Here is a 24,514-nt window from a genome sequence, read left to right as displayed (position 1 = left end):
AGCTTTTTTATTTAAAGAGGAAAAATTGATTTATCACTTTTATTTTTTTTTATGTAAGTAATAAAATATTTGTTCACGAATATTTTATAAAATTTATTTAAAAGTATTTGATTTCTTTCCAAGATATTTTTCTAACTATTATCCACACAAAAAAAAATGAAATAATCATTTTCTTAGAAAGAAAAACTCGGTGTGATATTCACAAATTAATAAAAAACAACAAAAAAAAGGGAAAGTAAAGAAAATAGAAAAATAGAATAAATACTCAAATAATCTTTTTTTTTATATTTACGAAAGAACATTTCAATTGGTTATCATTTATTTTTTGAGTCCCACTAGGAAAATAATGGGATATGTATACAATAGCTACAATGGGCTGTTTATTGGGTCCAATTTTCATTAAAAGAGTAATTAAACGCCAAATAACTCTAATTCCTAATTGCTGTTTAATTTACCTCACCACCAAATTAATCCTATTTCAAATTTTACCCCAATTACCCAATCCTGTTGGTTCCCACGCTGTCTCCCCTATCCAAAACCCTCCAAGTCGCTGCAGAGACGCCTATCGACGGAGAACCACGTGCGTCAGAAGCTGCAACCTCGGAAAGCGACCCATCCTCGCAAGCGTCCTTGATCGCTCCCCTCAAGTCCCTCACCCTGTTGCCATTGCACACCTCCACGTCATTGGAGCTTAGCCCCTGCGCGCTACGCCGGCGACCCGATTTGCAGCCCAGCCACGCACTCCTCCGTTGCACATCTCGTCGCGCGAAAGCGGCTGTATCCAGCAGAATCCATCGCACTGGTGGCAGCCGAGCATCTGACCGTGGAAGATTAGCTGCCTGCTCCTTGACCATCCACCGGGACCACCACGAACATCATCGCCGGCAGTAAACTAACATCCGAGGTAAGTGGGTAACTTGTTCATTGATTGAATCGTAATTTCTGTTGCATGTTGTACTATGGACAGATTTTGCTTCTGATATGAGTGATTATACGCACTGAGAAATCATTAGGTTTAATTTTAGTATCTTGCAGCATATGTAGTATGATGTTGGTTGAGATCGTTGCAATTCATGGTGATCTAACTTTAGCGCGGGAATGGTTGAAAAAGTTTGGTAATGTTGTATATATAGCAGCTAAATTTTCAATTTTTTTCCCGTGCGGACCTCTGCATACAATTTGACGTAAAGTAGTTGACAAATGTTGAAATTTGGTTGATATTTATAGGATGTTTATTTTTGTAGGCTATTGGATGGTTAGTCTTACAAGCTGTTACTCTAGTTTGAATTTTGGATTCACAACAATTTCCGGTCTTTGCTATATTGCCGTTGTTACTTTAGCCAAAGAATTACCTGAACCTTTTTGTTATTGGTGTGTAATTCAAACTACAAATATATTCAGGTTAAAGCATGTATTTTTTCATATTTGTTCAAATTTATTAGAAAAGTGGAATGGTGCATCACTGAATCTAGTGATCAGAAGTGAAAGGAAACCTTATATGTGTTTTTTTGCATTTTATCCTTTGTAAACACTCTTGTTTATTATGTGATGCAATGGTTTGTCTTAATCATAGATATTGGTCACATTTATTTGGATAGTTAGATCAGTATTTAATTGGGTCATTGGTTTTGATAGATAATGTAAGTCAAGGAAAACTGGGAGAATTTGTTTCAATGACCGTGAATGTTGTTTTCATGTTATTACTTTGAAGGCTCCTACAAAGACATATATTGTGTGGTTTTTATTTATTTTTTTAGTATTTTCTGCGGTTGTGTTTGTTCAGTAAATATTTTCGTTCTAGATAATCAAAACGGATTACACCTTCACTGGATAGATAATTTGTGATTTATTTTTGGCATGGTCTTTTGTGGAGGATGAAACTAATTTATGGGTCTGCAAAGCTGTTGCATTTTGCGAAAGTAGTTCACACGGATGGTTGGTGTGGTTGTGATTGACGTCTTTGCTGCCCGTCTTGCTTTGTTAATAAATTTTGTTAGCATTTTGGATGGTTGCTTTAGTAAGTTAGTTATTGGTTGATTGTTGTATCTGATGGAAATTACGCTTCTTTATTTGGATTGTTACTTGAGTATGTGGTTGGTCAGTTGGTCTTCGTAGTTGATGATCTGTTTTCCTGAATTAGATTTTTATCTTGATTATAGATGGTTACAATAGGGATATTGGGAAGTTTGATGTTGATAAATCTTCCGAAGCAGATCACAAAATAGGAAAAAGCTAGCTTCTTCAATGCTAATAATTTGTTTTCTGCCTCAATACACCAGTATTTTATTATGATGCCTTCTCGTTCCAACAATTAATGTTATATCAACTAAATTATAAAATTATGATATAATTAACGTTTTTGGCTACAAGTTACAGGCTTCTTTTTTCATGTTATTCGCATGCCCTTTTGTGAAAGAAAAAATTGATTTGTGGAGCTGCCAAGTTGATGGATTGTGTGAAAGTAGTTTACATTAATGATTGGTGTGGCTGTAATTGACGGCTGTGCTCCTCCTATTGGTTTGTTAGTAATATTTGTAAGCAATTTGGATGGTCGCTTTAGTAGAGTATTGGATGGTTGGTGTATCTGATAGACAATGCCCATATTTATTTGGATCATTACTTAAGTTTATGGTTAGACAGGTGGATTTCGTATTTGCTGCTATGTCTTCATGAATTAGTTTTTTTTATCTTAATTATAGATAGTTACAAAAGGAAAATTCTGAGGTTTGATTTTGATATATCTTCCGTAGCATAGCAGATATAAGAAAAAGACTAGAATCTTTGAGGCCAATATTTTCTTGGTTGCCTTAATACATCAGTGTTATATTCTCGTGCCATATAGCTCCAAAATACTAAAAATTAAAAAACAGCAACAAAATATACATTGACACACATTTTATATTTATTTTTTATTTTCACCTACATGCACAATAAAACAACAAATACTAACTATACAATAATTTCTTTTGCATTGCCATCAAGATTATTGTGAATTAGAATTTTAATATCCATTCTATTGTGTAAAAAAATTGTATTTTTTCAGTTATTTATCCAAACACTACAACTTTAAAATAAATATTTTTATAACTAAAAAAAACATAAAATAACTTATTTATAAGTTGCTATTAATAAAAGTCCTTCTACTTTAAGCTCTTTTTCCAAAAGAGCTTATTTAAGTTGTTAACCCAAATTAGACCTTAGTCTTAAGACCACAAATACCTTTTTCACAAATTACCTTTTTCAAATTGGACCTTAGTCTTAAGACCTTAGTCCTTCTACTGTTTGTTACTATTTACACACTACCAAGACTTCTAAATAATCATTTGGGTGATAATAGAGATAACCATCTGTTAGCCTATAGAATCAAACATCCAGCCTTTATTACTTGTAACTAACCACATACTCTACACCAAAACTATTACGAATAACCATCTGGGTACCAGTAAAAATAACCATCCGCTATCCTATTGAATCGAACATCCATATTAAAATACTTGCAACTGATCACACACACTACACCCTGATTATTTGAAATAACCATTTGGGTAACAAAAGAAATAACCATTCGCTTTTCTATTAAACCAAACATCCAGTTTATAATACTTTTAACGAATCACACACATTACACCCAAATAATTCAAAATAATCATCTGGGTAACAATAGAAATAAACATCCGCTATACTATTAAATCGAATATCCAGTTTAACATAATTGTAACTAATTATACACACCACATCAAGGCTATTACAAAATAACCATTTGGGTACCAATAGAAATAACCATCTACTACGCTATTGAATCGAAACCGACTTTCTTTGCATATGTTGCATAAATATCCTTAGCCAGCTTCAAATGCTCAAACCGCATTCCAACTCTTGGTATTTCATATCATTTCAAAACAGACATCATTCGATGAACATGAGGATTAATGGTTGATTCAAATATATATGCGGTTCACGAAAAAACAGCAATATACTAGAGACCAAACCTCATCAACAAGATCTGTGTCATGACTTCTAATAATATCCGTACATTCTATGACTTACAATCAAACATACACAAACTAATTAGATACAGTACTATTAAACAAATTTCAACTAAAAATATTTTATTAATACTTTTTCCAAAAAAATCATTAAAAATTTATTACTATACATAACTTACAAGAAATAATAACAATGAAAAGTGTACTCATAAAAAATCTCATCTAATTAGTTAGGCTTATATTAAGTATTCATATAGAGCATGCATGGACCTGCCACAACTGAATCGCACCTTCACAATCTAAAACCAAGTCCATTTCTATGCTTTGAAAAGTCAAAAAGCTCATTATTTCTTCTTGGATGTGAATGATACACTCCCATTCTCCATTTTCGTTTCTTCAATGCTTTCCTTGCCAATCCTCTCTTATTTCTTCTTCTTCTTATTTGTTTATTAATTAATTTATTTTTCTTATAGTAGTAATCAGTGTTGTATATATTGTGGACTTGCTAATTGAAATTTTGGGGCCTTTGAGTACTATATTGTATGTTATGCATAAATGTACATATATTTTCTAACAATATTATATAGCGTGAAAAAATAAAAAAGAATGCAAAAACAAAAAATACATTTAGTGAGCATCCAAAATGAACAGCATCTCCACTTAGAGCATATTTTTCCATCTGTGAAGTGAGTTGTGATCAAATTTGTTTGTGCATGCATGGCATGGAAGCATAAGGATAGGAATTTAAAATAATCTAATGGCAACCATGTGGAATGTTTAAAACATCCGTGAATAGGTAGTTTCATTCAATTCACTTAACTAAACATGATATGCACTTCTTAAATTACACTAATCAAATGACCAAATTTAAAATTTTAAACCAATTTGGTGTTTAAACAAAACTAATAATCAAGTGCCATGTCAAAACTCAATCTAAACATCATTAAAAATAGCATAACATTACACAATTCTGAATTATAATGCCTAAAGATAACAAAATTTAAGACAAATGCTGGCCAAACATAAGAATTAAACAAAAAATTTCACTCAGGCATTTCATCGAGCATATGGTGTGCACAATATGTAAACAGGGATTTTAAACTCAACTTAAGCAGCAATCAATCCAGAAAAATCAGCCATCAAACATTTTGGAATTCAAAAAGTATCAATCCATTAATCTAAGCCTAATCTAACCACTAAAAGCAGAATTAAAAATTAGTTAAAATAAATAAACGAAAGAATACGGGCAGGAGGAAGCATGGAACCTGCGTTGGTGAAAGGGGAAGAATGAAAAGAGAGGGGTAGCAGAGGCGGTGTTGCAGCGGCATAGAGCTCAGCCGCTGCTGGGCTTTGCACAGAGACCAGGGGTAGCGTACAGGGGATTGAGGAGAAATGGAGAAAGAGGGAAGAAAAAGAGAAGAGAGGGAAGAGAGAGGGGGCAAGCGACGGTGGTCGCCGGTGGTGATGGCAGTGGTGTCGGACGGAGGGCTGAAGCGGCGAGATTCTCAGATTAATCGAGAGAATGGAGGTCACGCCGTCTTGAGGGAGGGAGTTTGTTGTTCTGATCACTGACAGTAATCGTAATTTGTTTCAAATTTCAAATTAGAAGGAAATCAAAATTAATTAATTACCCATAATTTAATTTTAATTTCAATTAAAACCCCATTGTATGTATTGTACAATAAGGATATTGTCTCCTTATACTTTTCCTTATTTTTTTTGTTAGAGATGAGATGATATTCAATTTAGTTTCTAAACTTATACGCGAGTCTTAATTTAATCTTTAAAGTTTTAATTGCCTCTATTTAATCCCTCTCAAATTTTATAATTGTAATTTACTTTAGTTTTTGGTACAATTTTCAATACAAATATTAAAGAAACGGTTGACATGAACAGTTAGATACCACGTTGAATTTTGAAAAATACTGTTGTTTTGATTTTGTCATTCAAATAATCTAAAAATAATATTATAAGTGGTGTTTATTGAAAATTTTCTTTCTAAAACAAGTGATATAACGTCGTTTTAGATTATTTGAGTGTCGAACTAAAATGATATTGTTTTACTTGTGGTATTTGGATGTTTAATTATCTATGTTAATATTTAAAGTTTGTGTGTTAAAAATTGTTTTAAGATTAATATAAATTATGTCTGTAATGTTTGAAAATTAAATAAAAATAATTAAAATTTTAAAAATTAAATTGAGGTAAGTTCAGAAATTAAATTGAGTATTAAAGGGTTAGTGATTATTGTTGTTCGTTAAAATGTACAGACGAATTGGATATTTAATAAGTATTTAAAATAACTTGGAGAAATAGTATAAAACGAAAAACGAACCCAAAGACGAGAAAAAACACCCACGTTGAATTGAATCCGACTGGTTAAAAAATGACTGCATTTGACAATTAATAATACATCCATCGCAAGAAAAAAGAAAACGAGAAAGAGAAATGAAGCCGCATTCTTATCAAATCCGGCATTGTTATTTTGCCATTGCTCCCCCTCATCGTTTTTAAGTCCCCGCGTTCTTGTGTTCTCATCTCTCTTCTACTTCTTCTTCTTCTTCTTCTTCTTCTTCATTCCCAGTCAAAGACGCTTCTTCATCTCTCTTAACTCAGTACGTATGCATACCACCGTCATCGTCATTATCATACACATAACACCTTATATGTGTTATATTTATGTATTATATATACATAGCGCATAATAATTAATAAATCAATAATAAATCTTGGATCTCAATTTTCTCGCTGCATTCTCTCTCTCTCTCTCCCTGGATTTCGGATTTCTCCGATTCACTATATTTTTTGGATCTGTGGTTTTTGTTAGATCGGAAAATGGAGGATGTGGACCTTGACGGTGGCGGTGGCAGTGGTCGCAAGTATCGGCCTGTGTTGGACAGCGATCGTGCGGTGCTTGAGATGTCTTCAATGGATCCTGGATCCTCTTCCGCTGCTTCTTCTTCTCAACCGTTTCGGGATCAACCTCCTCCTAATCTCAGGTACCACCGCATCCATGTTCTTTTTTTTTTTTTTGTCTTAAAAAAAAATACTGTATATGGCTTGCGACTGTAGTAACTTTTCATTTGGTTATTGAAAATTAGGATTAGAGTATCCGTTGGAGAAGTGCTGAATGAGTGAGAGAAATTTTTAGTGCTGCATGTTGGGTTGATCCTGTGATACTTAAGAATGACATTGGATGAGTTCGTCCGGTGGCTTATAGTAGTCAATTGATGAGCTTTAGTATATCCTTCTAATTATTGATTCAAGATTCTTAATTAAAAGTTCCACTCAGAATGGCTTGAGTTGTAACTTGTAATTTACATGACATGTGAGTGGGATTTTGATTAGGAGGATTGCCATGCATACTATACTTGTTAGGTTCCTGTTCTATTTCTTGATTGAAGTCGTTTTGTTTGGCCTGAAAGTGGCTTTTTTATTTGTCAGAAAAATAAACGTGGGTAATGGTGCTACTGAGGCTTCTAATGCTAAAGAAGGGAACAACTCTCCTAGTCAGCCACAGCCTAATGGATCCCATCAAGAATCAAAGCTTGAACTGTTTGGTTTTGATTCCCTTGTCAATATACTTGGTCTTAAAAGGTATGGAGATTCACCGGTTACTGTGAACTAATTACTAATATTCCTCTTTAGAAGTAGAATGCTGTTTTTAAATTTACATGCTACTGTTTTGTTATTCTCTGTTTTGTACTCAAACTCCAGTTTGGTCTAACGCTTCTAAATTGTTTCTTAAAGGGGAAGGTTCTTTTGATCAATGTTGATTGCAGAATTTGATAGTTTGTTTAAGCTTTGTTTGGTCATTCTGACGTAAATAAATTTTCCATTTCTGTCTTTTCTCAGCATGACTAGTGAGCAAGCTGTGCAACCATCTAGTCCTAGAGAAGGCGAAGATATTTCTATCACTGTAGGGGAGCCAAAGGTATTGCTAATTCTCAAGTTTACTTCCTTTGAATTGTATCCTTCTATATTTGCCTCTTCTAGCAGCAATGACAAATGTAGTTATGGATTGTTGAGGTAGAAGAGAGAAGAGAAAGACTGCGTGAATTCTGTCTATCTAAGTTACACAACTAAGTCTTCTTTACATAGACTGAATGTGATGAATGTACATAACTACAAGATATTACAATTTAACGATCATATCATAACTTGTTAATATCATAAATTACATAATTGTGCAAGTGGTGATGGGAACTGGCTAAGGCGGCCAACTGCAGCTGCAGTAAAATGGTGGCTGGTGGCAGTTTTCAGGCTGTCAGAAGGATGATGAGAGTTGGTGACAGGTTGAGGAAGAAATTGAAAGGACAGCACGCTTTCCAAAAAAATTCACAAAAAGACACAAGATCTTCCTGAAGACATGATTTAGTGATGATACCTTTCTCTTTTGTCTCTAGATACCATGTTGAGATAGAAGAAAGAAGAGAAAAAATGCCTGAATTACGTGTGTCTGAACTAGAACATGGAGTCTTGTTTATATCAGACTGTGTGTGCAATGAATGCTTATAATTAGAAGATATTCACAAGTAACTATGAATCATAATCGATTCTATACTATCCTAACTACACTAAATTACAGATTCTAGCACTGATTTATATATGATGTGTGCTCATTGCATTCATGGTTTGAATTTACCGAAATAATACATTGACCAAGTTAAAAAAAAATGTCATAACAAGAATAACTTAGATTTCTGAATAACTCGTTTTCTCTAGGCATTTCAAGATATTAGATAAGAAAAATAAATATTGATGATAATGTGACAATACTATTGTGAATTTTTTTTCATGATCATGGTTCATGAGTAATAGTGAGTTAGCTAAGTGACAGTGAAATCTAGAGAAGAGTTAGTTATAAGCATAGCCAGCTAGAATAAGGCAGCTATAAGGTAGTAACGGCAGTCATAACTCATAACTAACTTAAGATTGAAAGGACTATTCTTCCCTTTGGACTGGCTTCACAGCATGTTATCCTTCCTTGTAAGTAAGAACAGATCAGTGCCAAAATCACTGATAATGAACATTACACATTTGTGGAACTTCGTGTCCGATTCTCTGAATTCTCTCTTTTCCCAAAACTCTATTAATGAGTAATTGCTCCTTCCTTATCTTATCTCATAAGAATGATTTCGTGTACATGGCCATGATAATTAAAGTTATGTTCTCTTTTAATAATTTCCTCCGAAGTTTTTTTAGGCCTCCCACTACTTTTGACTATCAAACTACACTCCTTCTGATCCATGCTCCTTTCTAGTCTTGTGTGTCCCCTCATTCATCAAGATCCTCATCCCCAACATCAAGCTTATGTTTCTGTTGGTTTGTACTGCCCAACATTTAGTCACATATGACATTCTGTTGTGCTAAAACTTACCATTAAGCTTTAGTGGTACTTCCTATTGCATATAAGGCTTGAAGCATTCCTTTATTTTGAGTTTTTGACAACCTAGCTTGAATCTTATTATTTATATCTCACACTATCCCTCCAATCATTTTAGATAATGGAATCAAGATTCTTCACTTTTGTGACTTGTGGGATGATGATGTCTCCAATTTTCACTTCCAAGCTTGTGTTTATGTGTTGCTTGGTACATTCCATCTACTCTGTTGTACTTTGACATCTTTAGAAACCATATTCTTCCAAGGTTTGTCTCCACAAATCAAGCTTCTCATTTATCTCTTTTGTCAGTTTTTTAACTAGGACTATATCATCGACAAAATGCATTCAAGCTGCTGCTACACCTGCTGTTGTAGTCTTGTATATATTCTATAAGTAAATTCAAGACTCGATTATAAAGATAGGGGCTTAGTCAACCTTTAATGCAGTCCCATAGGCTTTGTTTGCAGTGATTTATGTACAATAAGATAAAGACACAAATACGCTATTTTTATATCATGTTTGGCTGCAGGGTACAAGATAAAATGCAATAAATCACAATTCTATCTATAGTTAAATTTACCATTTCGCCACAACTACTACTCCATCATCATTGTTTCCCATTCTCTCTTCCAATCATCCCAAAGCACCACCCCCACCAACCTTACCCTAAACAAATACAAGGAACAATTTTTTTTTCCCCAAAACAGCAATTATAAAAGGCAGATCCAGAGAAGGAAAAAAAAAAAAAGATGTAGGAAACAAACAAGGATGAAGGTATGATGTTGCTGTTCACGCAAAAATGAAGGAGATGACCTCCATGGGCATTGACATGGAGGAAGAGGACATGGTTGCTGTTTGCTGTCTCAGGCTGATGTTGCCACTCGTGTTGCTGCTGTTCATGCGGAAACTGAGGAGCAGCCTCCGTAGTGGCCACCATGAAGCAAGAGGATGTGGTCATGGTTCGTTGTCGCAGCATTGCTGCAGATTGTCTGACTCTGTTCTTCTTCACTAGCTGATGCTCATCGTCATCAGTGGCAGTTTTGGTGGCATTGATTTCTTATGAAGATGTGGTTGCTGTTTGCCATTGCAGGGCCATGTTTCTACTTTTATTGTTTCTGTTCACATGGAAACGAAGGAGGAGATGACCTCCATGGCTGCAGCCAAGAAGGAAGAGGACCTGGTCACTGTTTGTCATGGCAGTACAGATCATCCCCCACTTATCTTCATCACTATCATATACGTTTTCCAAGTCAATGAAGACCATATTTAAATATGTCAAGTTGCTTTGCTATCTCTCCATTAGTATTCGTAACAAGTAGATAGCTTCCATGGGAGACCTACCAGGCACAAAATCAAATCTTTTCTCTATATTGAGGTCTTCTCTTAGACTTTGCTCCATCACCCTCTACAGTGATATGCAGTCCCTCAAATATGTACTTCCTCTAATATGTACTTCTATAGTCCACTCGATGTTGGATTATTTGTTTGTTACTAGGTCGAGATGAGTTGTTCAAATTAAAGCAATCTAAGCCATATTTAATGTGGAGTTGCAATTCCTCATACTCCGTGAGAGTTTGACATTTCATGTGATCATTGGGTTTATTAATTTTGGACTTATTTCCTTTTATTTTTTTGGCCATGATCATTTATTTGCAGCCTGCTGCTCCCAAGCTGGGTACAATGATGGGTGTATTCATTCCATGCATACAAAGCATTTTGGGCATCATCTACTACATTCGTTTCTCTTGGTAACTTGCATATGTCTTTAAATCTTTCCTCAGTTATTGATTTTTTTTTTTTTGTTTTTCGAATTTAATATTTGAATATCATGGTATGATGAGAGTCTCATGAAAATATTAAAACTTGGCTTCTGTATATAAACAGTAACTCTGATTCATTAGGTTGCAACTTACAACTTAGTATTTTCACCAGTTTCAAGCAAATTATCAATCACTATGCCCACTTCTGAGAATAATTTATGGTTGAATGTCAAATCATTTGTGAGATTTGATTATAGCAACCAAATGTCATGAGTTTTCTCAAAGGCATTCATGGTTTTATATTTTCTGTCAAACATGTCTAAATTAAGTGAAGTAGCTGAGTGTGTCCTACAACAACAACAACAACAAAGCCTTATGCCCTTATCCCACTAGGTGGGGTTAGCTACATGGATCAAATGACGCCATTGTGCCCTATCATGTATCATGTCTACAGTGAGATTGTTTACTACAACCTTAGATAAACGTTGGCTGTGGCCTACAACCTTAGATAAATGCTGGGTGTTGCCTAGAACCATAAATGAGTTCCTGTTGACTAGGTTTCTTGTTGGTTTTGTGAGATAAGACTAGAAGTCTAGCATCTACGGTGTGCAAAGCTTATGACCTTTATAGAGGACCTTCCCTCTCAGAGATGTGGAGAGATTATAAATAACTCTTTAGGTTGTTTTTTGCTCTTATATAGAGAAACTCTGATCCTCTATCTTGTGCTATTCTTCTCTGTCTTAGTGAAATAGCCAACTCTCTCTCTCTCTCTCTCTCTCTCTCTCTCTCTCTCTGAATTTTCCTCACTTTCCTGCAAACTGTTTTGAGCCGATACCAAATAGGCCAATGCAGTATTTTCACTTTTGTAATATTTGTTGTAGTTTTTCTTTAACTATTTTGCATATGACTGAATTAGATGGATTTGCCATGGTTAAACTAATGGTACTTTGGATTATTTTAACCATAATCATTATTATTGTAGGATTGTTGGAATGGCTGGCATAGGAGAGTCATTTCTGCTTGTTGCTTTGTGTGGCTTGTGTACTTTTCTTACATCAATATCATTGAGTGCCATTGCGACTAATGGTGCTATGAAGGTAATTATAATAGTTGAACTACTATTTCTTTGGTATGACTATTGCCTTCTTTTGAAAATATTTGGTTAGCATTTAAAGACAGCATGCTGTCTTTAATGATTATACCACAACTTTTATGCTTGGGTTGTCAATTCTAAAAATGGAGACTGCTGATCCTGTGTTGCCCAAGTTTTGTGCCTGTGTTGTAGGGGGAAGGGGGCGTATATTTGATTTTAGCAATGGTTGAGTATCATGTTTCATGTATGAGGGCCTCATAGTCATAGGTACACCGCATAAAGTTTGGTGCACAAATCCTCTACAACACTATTGAGCCTAGGCTGGGATTAGAATAAGATCTCATTCAATCAGTTAGTACCTACAATAGGGCTATGGTTGTGTATTCTGGGAAGGTAAGTACAAGTCTGGAGTTTAAAGTTGTGAAGGTAAAGGGTAATCAATAAATATCCTTATATGATCATTGAGATTTTTATAGTATTTTTTTTTCATTGTTCTCTGCTTTAGCTTAGCTTTAAGTATTTTGCGTTGTTCATTTCAGTCTTTCTCTCGTGTTTGATCTTCTGTAGGGAGGGGGGCCATACTATCTAATAGGTCGTGCCCTTGGTCCAGAAGTTGGAGTTAGCATTGGTATATGTTTCTTCCTTGGGAATGCTGTTGCTGGAGCACTGTAAGTGCATAATATGGACTTTTCTCTCTCTGAATTTTCAGAGAGATTGGACTAGTTGATGATAGATCACATTGCCAAAATGTAGTCTCATTTATCGTGTATCATGTAATGAATTCTGAAGTTCTGTCTGTTTATGGTTCTAGCTACGTATTGGGAGCTGTGGAAACATTTTTGAAAGCAGTTCCTAAAGCTGGGATTTTTAGAGGTAATACCTTTTTCCTTTTTTCGTTTTTTTTTAATTGTTGTCATTTGTATCATTTATTTTTATGTTCACCTTGCTCCTGTATCATTTTTAATTTATTAAAAAGGGAACAATATTACAGATATAAAACATACTTCAACAATTTTAAATGGTTAATAGTATATCATAGAAACAGGTTTAGAGTTGATGGGCTGATTTTTCACTGCTTAATTCCTAATTGTTGCTGGATGGCTGTTTGTTGGCTCTTTTAAGCTAGTTTAGCAGGTTTAGGAGCAGTAGTGCTAGGCCTAGCTGCTGCCTATAAATACTAGGGGTTAGTTAGTTTTTAGTTAGTTAGAAAATTCTGTCAGTTTGTTAGTTCAGGAGAGGGAAATTCTCTCCAGAGTTGGTTAGATCCAACAGTGTACTTCCATAAGGGATTGTGATATACAATCCCTAGTTCATCAATAAAATCCCTAATTTCTGCTAGATCCTATCAGTATATTTGGAGAATTTTTCTTTTTCCAAAATAAGATAGAACAATTATAGAGTAGGTTGTTGAAGAAAGAAAATTATACAGAACAACTATTCTAATAAATATAGAATTGCATAAAAGCCATCTAGAAGATTCAAGATGGTTGGAGGAATGCTTCATGATTTATATGTGACAAAAAAAAGTGCCTTTAAATCTGGATAAATGTTATTGCATAGCTATTAAACCAACTATGTTATATGAGAGGGAATGTTGGTTGGTAAAAAGTCAACAAGAACGCAAACTTGGTGTCAAAAATGAACGCAAACTTGGTGTCAAAAATGAGGATGCTTTGATGGATGAGTTGCCATAGTAAAATGATGAAGATTTGAGGGAGAAAGTTGGATTAGTACCTATCATGAAAGGATGATGAACTGCCTTAGGTGGTATGTACATGTCTAGAGAAGGCTAGAAGATCATTTAGGTTGGAGGGTGAATAGATGGGAGATAGCCCAGTGGTTAGGGGTAGTAGGACACACAGAAAAGAACTAGAAGAACATATTAAAAAGATATTTGAGCATAGACATGATCCATGATAGGGTACAATGGTATCGTCTGATCTTTATAGCCAATCCCATCTAGTAGGATAAGGCTATGTTTAGGAGTGGTAGGCGGGCTAGCCCGCCCCGCCCATTAAGACGATCCCAATTTCTACCCTGCCCACCTAACGGCGGATTGGCTAGCTAAGCCCAGCAATTCTCTTTTTTTTTTTTTTTTAATTATCAAATCATTGAATATTATAAAGAAATACATAATTTTTTCAAACATTTCAATAAACTTATAATTTCTAAAGGTATAAAAAAAATTCTAAATTCACAAATACTAAAGTCTTTATAATTCTAAATATTTAATAAACATAATCATCAACCAAGTTTTTTAAAACAAAATAATGAAACCTAACGTTGTCCAAAACAAAGCAAATATTGTCCAAAACATATAATTAAACATTGTCCAAATTTCTAATCAATCAAACATAGTCCAAATTATAACTTAGTAAAACGAACAAACATTTCAAAACCTGCATTAGGCGGTGTGGGTTAGCCGGGCTTCTTTTATTATAGTGGTCTCAAATTTCTAGCCCAGCTCGCCTTTTTTGGCGAGTTATTCAAGCCGGCCCGGCGGTTTTGGCCCGTTTGCCACCCCTAGCTATGTTATTGTTAATTGTAATTTGTTTTGGGTTTACATTATACTCTTTAAAATTGATTGCATCATAGTGATGAGGGGAAGTAGAGTTACTATGATAGTTTTGAATCAACTGAAACACTTTAATGTTGTTATTCTTTATATTATCATCATGTTGCACTCTCTCTCTCTCTCTCTCTATATATATATATATATATATATTTTCTACTTCAATGGTATTATGAGTAAAACTTAATTATGTTTGAAGCAAGCAATTGATTATTCGATGATTACTTTATTTGTGTTGCAAGTGCAGAGACTGTCAGCCATGTTAATGGTACTGCAGTGACACCAATAGAAGCTCCAAGTTCTCATGATCTGCAAATTTATGGGATTGTTGTGACCATTCTTTTATGCTTTATTGTATTTGGAGGAGTAAAGATGATAAATCGGGTTGCACCTGCATTTCTCGTTCCTGTTTTATTCTCAGTCATCTGCATATTCTTGGGAATGTTTGTGGCTAAGAAGGATAAACCTTCAGGTTTGTTCTTTTTTTCTAAGTCATCCAGTTTGTCATTTTTATTAAAGGATCCATGTTTTAGTTCCATCCAATGCTCATGCACACATGTACACATTTTCCCTAGGCATTTTCTGAACCAGTAACACTTGGTTGATTTTCAGAAGCAAGTTGCACTTATGGGATTTTCTCTTTCTGTTTCTTTTGTTTCTTAATGAACATGTTCTTTTTTGGGTTGGAGTGAGAGATTAAGGATCTTGGAACATCATATATAGTACTTTCAATAACAGAGTGTTGTAGAAGTAGCCTAACTCTAATGAAAACTTCTTTTAGTTTATCAATGGGGTAAAACTTCTGTCTCTTTAACTGTTATCAAAAGGATAAAATGCAATGAATTATTTGAATTCTGATTTATCAATTTAAGGAGAACCATTATCTGACAAGACCATAACCAAATATTCCAGAATATCAACTCATGCATAAAGATTTGTAACTTTTCCGACTGGATCTGGAAATATTTGTTCTAGGTTACATTTGTTACTAAATTTTTTGATATAATATTATGCAACTAAATTTTAACATTATTTGACTTGTATTTCATCTTATCTATAAAACATGACTGAAATTTTGATTTTAATGCCATTCTGAGTATTTATAAATTGTTACTGTGGAATAGCTGTAATCAAGTCGAGGCTTCCATTTTAGGATGGTCTTGAATATAGACATTAGTAGTCTTTTAAGTGACTGGCAAAGTTGCATAGAAAAAGAATAGAAATTGTTCATGTCAACAGTAGGCTTTGAAGACAATCTAGACTTTAGTAGTTTTTGAATTGACTGGCAAAGTTGCATGGGATAAAATAGAAATGGTTCATGTCTAGAATTGTGCTGCTGTAACACATACCACAACAATGTTTGTTTGTTCTTTTATTTTTTTTTTGACAAAAAGTGAATCATAATCAGTGGCAAGGCCCTAATAAACATGTTAAAATGTCATAACAAAAGGGTCGTGAACTGTTTAGTAAAGTGACAGACATTGACATTGTCCTCATTTATAATATAGAAATTGCTAATAGATTCTCAACCTTGATATTTGGTTTAAAAATTAGGATCTTTCTTTTCAGAATTGGTTCTTATTCCTGAATGAGAGATTAAAGTGTTCTGTCTTCACTTGTGGTTATTTGAAGAATCTGGTACCCCAAAGGTTCTGACGTGACAAGTCATGCTACATTGTCAAAAGCTTTGTAGCACATAAAGAAAATCAAGGAAACCAACTAATCAACTATGCTTCTCTCCTTTTCTTGAAGGAGTGAGAGTGAAAAATCAATTAAATAATAGGGAAGTAGGGAAATAAGAGTCAATAGGGTTCTTTTTTTTCTTCATTTTTCTTTTGCATTCAATACTGAATTTACTTATCAACTTATAGAACCCACATTGCTTGTAATCCCTTGATGATGAGTGTTGAGGGCTTTTTTATTTATTTTTTTTAAAAAATAGGAAAGACATTTTTTGCTTATAAATGTGTATTTACAAATGTTTTTTGTTCACATATTTTTTCCCCCTTTATCCATGTTTGATTCAGAGGGATTTACTGGTTTGAGTTGGGAGACAATTAAAGATAATTGGAGTTCAGATTATCAAAAAACTAATGATGCTGGAATCCCAGAAACTGATGGCCATGTAAGCTGGAATTTCAAGTAGGTCTTTCTCATTCGTTTACATTCATTTGCCCTATTTTACCAATATAACTTACAATGATTATGCATGCATCTTAAATCTGTCAATGAATGATGTGGGGGCAAAATGCTTTAATTTTAGGTGATAAAGTTTGAAGAAGTTGAGAGAATGAAAAGAGTGTAAGAGGAGAAGAGAAAAGAGATCGGGAAAGAAAATGAGAATGAGTGTTATGTCTTTATGTGTAATAACACTAAGGCCCAATTTGGGTAAACAGCTTAATTAAGCTCTTTTTGAAAAAATAGCTTCAACAATAAATGCTTATATTAAAAGTAGTTTATAAATAAGTTATTTTGTGTTTGGTTTTTCAGTTCTAAAAGTGTTTATTTTAAAAGAAATGTGATTAAAAGCTTTTTATTATGAGAGAAGTAATTTTTTTTAACTTTTCCATAAGCACTTAAATAACTTCTTAGAAAGCTATAATTTGGTTTTGAAAATTGCACTAGATATTAATACTACTACTTTTCATAAGTCAAAAGCTCAAAAAAGTAACTTTTGAAGCTTCCCAAATGGGCCCTAAGCTCATGGCCTTATATACAGTGAGGATACAGAGAGCTTACACTTTAGTTAGTTATTTATTCTAACATATTCTAGCAGGTTCTGATCTTCCTGCACTAACTGAATCTAACTGATTCTGACTTCTCTAGACTTTTCTAGACACTTCTAAAACCTCTCTTTAGCTTACTCTATTATTAGGCAATACTCTACAATACATTTTAGGAAATGTCTCTATATCTATATCTTTTATATACAATTATACAATATATATAATGAGGATACCAAAAAGTAATTGATTTTGGTCTCCAAATTTTTTACTACTTTTACCCTTATACCATGTATAACTGCTTTTAGTAGTTATTTTTCTTTCCTCCACAGACTTTACATTATCGTTGCATCTTCGTATCTTCTTTTATTTGTTATCTTTCGAATTTAAAAAACAAAATACTCAACCAAAATCCATTTAAAAGAATAAATAAAAATTTGACTTGACAAGCATGCAGTGCCTAACAAGTCCTTAGTAGCAATAGTATGGATTCATTATACTTAATCTTCATATCTTACGGCTGAATCAACTGAAGTATTACACTAAATGGTATATCGACACTCCTGTGTCTGCTGTTCTTCGTTGGCTGATATATTAACTTAATGATGCAGGATTTTTAAATTAGACAGGAGAATGGTTTTAATTTCATTTAATTAATTTGATTTGCTTGAGGCCTAAAGATTCTCGATGAGGTTGGAAGTAAGGAGTTCTCTGTTAGTGCTTTTCAGCTAGTGGGTTCTTTCCCTTCCAAAAAATGCACTGCAAAAATTGACGTCTGCAGCAGGATATTGCATTACTTGGACCAAAATATCTGAATTTAGTGAAAAGAAACTACTCGTTCACAGGGCAATTCCACAATTTACCGAATCTACCAGAAAGCTTGATCTATATAGATCTTGCAGTAGGGAACTGCAAATGAAGGCAACCCAATGATGTGGAATCTAAATTGAACATTAAACAGAATGGGGTCAAACAATGTTATTAATGTTTATTCAATTAGGAACAACGGTCCCAAAAAAATGACTTTGACAGAAGATTTAGATTTAGATAGGTGAATAGGGTTAAACAAAGGAAGGTGAGACTCTAATTCATTGACCTCTCTACCATTGAAGTTTAGAATAAAAATGGTGAGAGATAATGGTAAGCAATAACTGCAAAACAAGAGGGCAGACATCCTAAAATCTAATTTCCCCATCTTTCCAATGCCTTTGTTGTTAATAAGCCCTCAAGGACGTTGCTTAAATTTGTTCAACTCTATTATGAGGAACCAGGTAAAGCAAGAGAAAGATTTACATAGGATTGAAATATAAAAATCCTCACCAGGGTTTTAAAACTTCTGTACATTGAAGATGAAATATCGAAGCTTGAAATAGACCTGAAATAGGTAGCCCTTAGCTCCTATTCCATAATTATATTGTAACTTTTTATATTAAGTATATGCCATCAAGCCCAACATTTACTGATGATATGAAACTAGATTTTATAAGTTGCTGTCAGTTGCAAACCAGTTTCTGTGGTCCCAATCAGCATGGGCTGCAGGAGAAAGATTTAGAAAATTTTTCACTATTTAAGATTATTTATCACTATAATTGATAAAGTTAAAATTATTTCACATTTAATGCAGGATCCTGAGGGACCAATTTGTTTAAGCATTTTCTAGTTTATGATATTGGAATGACTTTTCAATTTTTCTAATTATATTCTTTCCTTCCCAGTTCATTAGTAGGCCTCTTTTTCCCAGCTGTGACAGGAATAATGGCAGGTTCTAATAGATCAGCTTCTCTAAAAGATACTCAGCAATCAATTCCTATTGGGACATTATCTGCAACACTTATTACTACTTCTCTGTATTTTATTTCTGTGTTATTTTTTGGCGCTGTTGCCACCAGAGAGAAGCTTTTAACAGACAGGTAATTTTTGGTCCGAAACTTCTTTGTATAATTGTTTCCTCATGAAAGAAGATGTATTTGAAATGATGAGAAAAATTGAATGGACTGATCTGGACTTCTGCTGAGAAAGAAAAAGATTAGAATAAACTCAAAAGACCTAGGCCCCTCTGTGTGTACCTACGTTGCACAGGTTTGTGCAAACTTGAAGCGTACCCATACCGGGTACAAGCGTGTGATGGGTACATGCAAGTATGCAAAGAACAAAAATAGATAAAAAAAAATAGAAAGTTTCCTACAAAATAAACGAGCTAGGTATGGTTTGGGTACATTTGAACAACTTGGCACAAGTTTTCCATCGTTTTTGGAGTGTTCTTTAAATTTTTTTCCCTTAATCTATGCTTTCAAAGAAAGCAACCATTTTCAAACCCTTTGTCACTTTTTTCATTGTTTTTTAATCTTTGTTTTAAGAAAACAACCATTTTCAAACCCTGTGTTACTTTTGTTTGATTTCACATGGAACATGTTTTAGTAGGTGAAAATTTACAGTTTATTTTGAAAAGTTGATGCCCATACCCCATGCAACATAGATGTGCACCAAGAAGTCCCTTTAAAAACAGGAACCCATTTGATTACCTTTGGTAGTCAACTTATGAAAAATATGTAATTCATCATGGTTTTTAATTATTGTGAGTTTTGGGCATCCATGTCAGAAGAAACTCTTCTATTCACTTTTTTGAATGGATAAACCCCTTAAATATTGCCAATTTACTTCATCTGTTTTTGATATGGAGATTTATTGCAGGCTACTAACGGCTACAGTCGCCTGGCCTTTTCCTTCACTAATTAAAATTGGGATTATTCTTTCAACTTTGGGTGCTGCTCTTCAGAGTCTGACCGGTGCCCCACGTCTGCTTGCAGCAATAGCCAATGATGATATTTTACCTATTCTGCGCTACTTTAAAGTTGCAGATGGCAGTGAGCCTTATGCTGCTACCCTTTTCACTGCTATCCTATGTGGTGTGTGTGTCATTATTGGGAATCTGGATCTTATCACTCCAACTATAACTATGTTTTTCCTTCTATGTTATACGGGTGTCAACTTGTCCTGCTTCCTTCTTGATCTTCTAGATGCTCCTAGTTGGCGACCTCGTTGGAAATTTCATCATTGGTTTCTCTCTCTTGTTGGAGCATTACTTTGCATTGGTATGGTGTCTTTTTTGTGCATATTTGTCATTATTGTCTATCAGCGGATTCATTTTGCTTCTATTTGGCCGCATCTTGGTTGTTTCAATTATTTTTTCTGCTTTATGCATGCTTCCCTCTCCTTTCTTTCTCTGTCTTTTATTTTCTTTTTCTTTTTTTTTTCTTTTTTTTTTTCTTTTTTTGTGTTGTGGCGAGGTGGGGATGCGGGGGGTTTGCAACTATGGTAAAGATATAACGCTGAAATTAAAGCTTTGAATGTGATAGAGTGCCCTCAACGCACCATCTTTGAAACAGCATAGATGGTAGAACACCAGTTTACCGTGTTATAGGTGCATATAATTTGGGTTGGGAAATGGCTGTGTATTACATTAGTAGTATTATATTCCTTGCCCTAGTGCTTCTTTGATATTCATAATTTGAAACTGCAAACCATAACATTCCAGTTGCTATTGCATTGAGATTTAGATTTTAGATTAGAAAATAATTGAGCATTCTTGATATTCCTTGCCCTCAACGCACCATCTGTGAAACAGCATAGATGGTAGAACACCAGTTTACCGTGTTATAGGTGCATATAATTTGGGTTGGGAAATGGCTGTGTATTACATTAGTAGTATTATATTCCTTGCCCTAGTGCTTCTTTGATATTCATAATTTGAAACTGCGAACCATAACATTCCAGTTGCTATTGCGTTGAGATTTAGATTTTAGATTAGAAAATAATTGAGCATTCTTGTAGCAATAGATGTTTGATTTCCAATATCCCGCAAATTCACTGTGGTTTGGATTCTCCTGTGTGAAGCTTTGACATTTGGGACATGTTTATGAATAGGTTTACAATATGTCCAGTCCAGTGAATACTTTCTTTTTCAAATAGCAATAGCAGACACAGACTGAGCCACATTTATAACATGAAGATATGAATTTGCCCGTCTTTGGTTCAAAAATGTCTGCTAAGTTTTGTCATGATAATCTTAATCGTATCATTCACACGGAGATAGACATGGCACAAGTTGGTGATGATAAAACGAAGGATGATCTATATATATATATATATAGTCAAACTCTTGAATTAGTTGAATAGCAGTGTTGAACCTTTTGAACTAGGTTTGCAGAGATTATTTGAAGCTGTAAAGCAAATGTATAATCCACATATGAAACTTGACTCACTTGGGAAAGAAAGCCTCCTTCTAAGTTTATACAACGTACTCTAGTGGTTCATATCTAGATGTAGAGGCCAAAGGGGCATGCCACTAAGAGAAATACACAAAGATCATCAAAAGTTCTCTCATTTCTTATAAATACCAAAATTACGTGGGTCTTTATGGAAGAGTAAAAAAGTTTAGCCTGTGACTATAGCTTTCTATGAACCATTTTATACTTACTTCTTCTGCTGCTTATGTGTGTTTTCATGTTAACCCTCAATTTTGCAATGCATCATTTTTTCCTTGTTTCCAATGCAGTGATTATGTTCCTGATCTCGTGGCCATTCACTGTGGTGGCTTTGGCCCTTGCAAGTCTTATATATAAGTATGTGGGCCTCAAAGGAAAGGCTGGCGACTGGGGAGATGGTTTCAAAAGTGCATATTTCCAACTAGCACTTCGGAGCCTTCGATCACTAGGAGGTATATACCTTTCAAATTCAGTCAACTAGATAATATGATACAATATATTATGCATTAATGTTGTTGATCCTGGCATCAAGGCATGATTGGTTGGAGAAAAAAGAAATATTACTCTTAAGGTCCTTGAGAGCTTTCAAGAAAACGACTAAAGAACGAAGGACCAAATTACCCATGAAAATCTGTCTCTGAAAAATTTTTCAATGAAAAAAATAATTAAAATCCTTGGGGAAAATAGCCCACGAAACATCATGTTGCAGACAAAATCAACACGTTTTGTTCTGACATGGATAATTTTGTCATTGACATGATTTATCATGCATAATTGATACTTCACTCAAAAGAAAAACAAAATAGCTATAATTTATTAATTGGGAATTAAGTTGTTCACTGAACTTTGTGTTCATGGATAATTTCATACTTTAAGTATTCTCATTAAGTTTTTTCAATTCAATGACAACATTAATGAACTTTCTGTGTACAGAATAATCTATTAAGGTTGATATTTAGGCTTCAAGTTTAATAATTTTGCATTGCTTCTCTTTACCAACTCTATGTATGACGAAATTTTATGTCAGTTGCTTTATGTATAGAATATTTTTTTGTAGAAAACCAAGTATGCCCAAAACAATTTTTATCTATTAACTTATTTTGTAATGTCCGTAGAAAACCAAGTACACCCAAAGAATTGGTATCCAATTCCACTCGTGTTTTGCCGGCCCTGGGGTCAACTACCAGAAAATGTTCCATGTCATCCCAAACTTGCAGATTTTGCTAACTGTATGAAGAAGAAAGGTCGAGGAATGTCTATATTTGTCTCTATACTGGATGGAGACTACCATGAATGTGCTGAAGATGCCAAGACTGCTTGTAAACAGCTCAGTACCTACATTAATTACAAGAATTGTGAAGGTGTGGCTGAGATTGTTGTCGCCCCTAATATGTCTGAAGGCTTTCGTGGTATCGTTCAGACAATGGGCCTTGGGAATCTCAAGCCAAACATTGTGGTGATGCGCTACCCAGAGATCTGGCGTCGGGAGAACTTAACAGAAATCCCCAAGACATTTGTTGGGATAATTAACGACTGCATTGTTGCAAACAAGGCAGTAGTCATAGTGAAGGGTCTTGATGAGTGGCCCAATGAGTACCAGAAGCAGTACGGCACGATTGACCTCTACTGGATTGTGAGAGACGGTGGTCTCATGCTGCTGCTCTCTCAGCTGCTTCTTACCAAGGACAGCTTTGAGAGTTGCAAAATTCAGGTTTTCTGCATTGCAGAAGAGGATGCAGATGCAGAAGTGCTGAAAGCTGATGTGAGAAAATTCCTTTATGATCTTCGGATGCAAGCAGAAGTCTTTGTCATTCCCATTTCTTCACAAGAAAATGGTGGGTCTCCCCAGGATGAGTCACAGGATGCATTTAAAGGTGCTCAACAAAGAATTGATGATTATCTAAACAAAATGAAGGCAGCAGCAAAGAAAGATGGCACCCCTCTAATGGCAGATGGTAAGCGCGCAGTTGTGAATGAGCAGCAGGTCGAGAAGTTCCTGTTCACAACGCTTAAGCTCAATTCAATAATGTTGAGATACTCAAGAATGGCTGCTGTTGTTTTGGTAAGTTTGCCTCCACCTCCACTGAACCACCCAGCATATTTCTATATGGAGTACATGGATATGTTGCTGGAAAATATACCGAGGATTTTAATTGTAAGAGGATACCGTAGAGACGTTGTAACTCTATTCACATAGTTTTGAACTGGATTCTAGGACATTAATTACTTCCTTTTCTGTTTATAATTTTGTAGTTTACATGTAGTGTTCATTCTTTGTACCCATTTTCTTGCTCAAGAGGATCTACTGTATCACCAGATTATAATAGAAAAATTAAACTGTATTCATTTTGGAACATCGTTTGAATTGTTTGTTTTCTTATTTTGAATCTCTCTTTTTGGGTTTACATCAGCATGAGATTATTATTATTATTATTATTATTATTATTATTATTATTATGGCAAAGCCTCGTAAAATAGTGATTAGTGTCTAACTCAGTTGACCAAGTCTAAGCATTAAATATAAAGTATCTGAATAAAATAAAATTCATCACTTAAAAAATACATAAGGTAAACTAATCGGATTTATGATCTTAGTTTGAGTTAATTTTAAGTCAATTTTAAAGTAGCTGCATAGAGAGAATGAAATGGTACATGAAAAAATAAAATAACGTCACCACCTTAAGCTTCTGGTCATAATTCAAACAACTTTTGTGCTAAAAACGTAGTGC

General features: G+C 34.4%; 1 protein-coding gene across 2 annotated transcripts; it reads left to right on the top strand.

The window, feature by feature from the left end:
• Window positions 1–475: 475 nt before the first annotated feature.
• On the top strand, window positions 476–24,141 carry CCC1 (cation-chloride co-transporter 1). 2 transcript variants are annotated; one of them, XM_088506785.1, is made up of 14 exons: window positions 476–904; window positions 6,814–6,985; window positions 7,431–7,583; window positions 7,842–7,920; window positions 11,029–11,120; window positions 12,115–12,229; window positions 12,793–12,893; window positions 13,037–13,098; window positions 15,045–15,269; window positions 16,825–16,939; window positions 19,236–19,430; window positions 20,212–20,612; window positions 22,076–22,237; window positions 22,901–24,141. In XM_088506785.1, exons 2-14 carry the CDS (start codon window positions 6,822–6,824, stop codon window positions 23,980–23,982), a joined length of 2,946 nt encoding a protein of 981 aa, XP_088362911.1. In that variant the 5' UTR covers window positions 476–904; window positions 6,814–6,821; the 3' UTR covers window positions 23,983–24,141. The 2 variants fall into 2 exon arrangements, with proteins under 2 accessions (XP_088362911.1, XP_016189213.1); XM_016333727.3 differs by lacking the exon at window positions 476–904 and adding an exon at window positions 6,340–6,601.
• The last annotated feature ends 373 nt before the right edge of the window (window positions 24,142–24,514 follow it).

The sequence above is a fragment of the Arachis ipaensis genome, chromosome B3 (genome assembly GCF_059453495.1).
Source record: "Arachis ipaensis isolate K30076 ecotype BB chromosome B3, ASM5945349v1, whole genome shotgun sequence".
Classification (NCBI taxonomy): Eukaryota; Viridiplantae; Streptophyta; class Magnoliopsida; order Fabales; family Fabaceae; genus Arachis; species Arachis ipaensis.
Note: the sequence above shows the minus strand (reverse complement) of the source record. Positions and strands in the feature narration are given on the sequence as shown.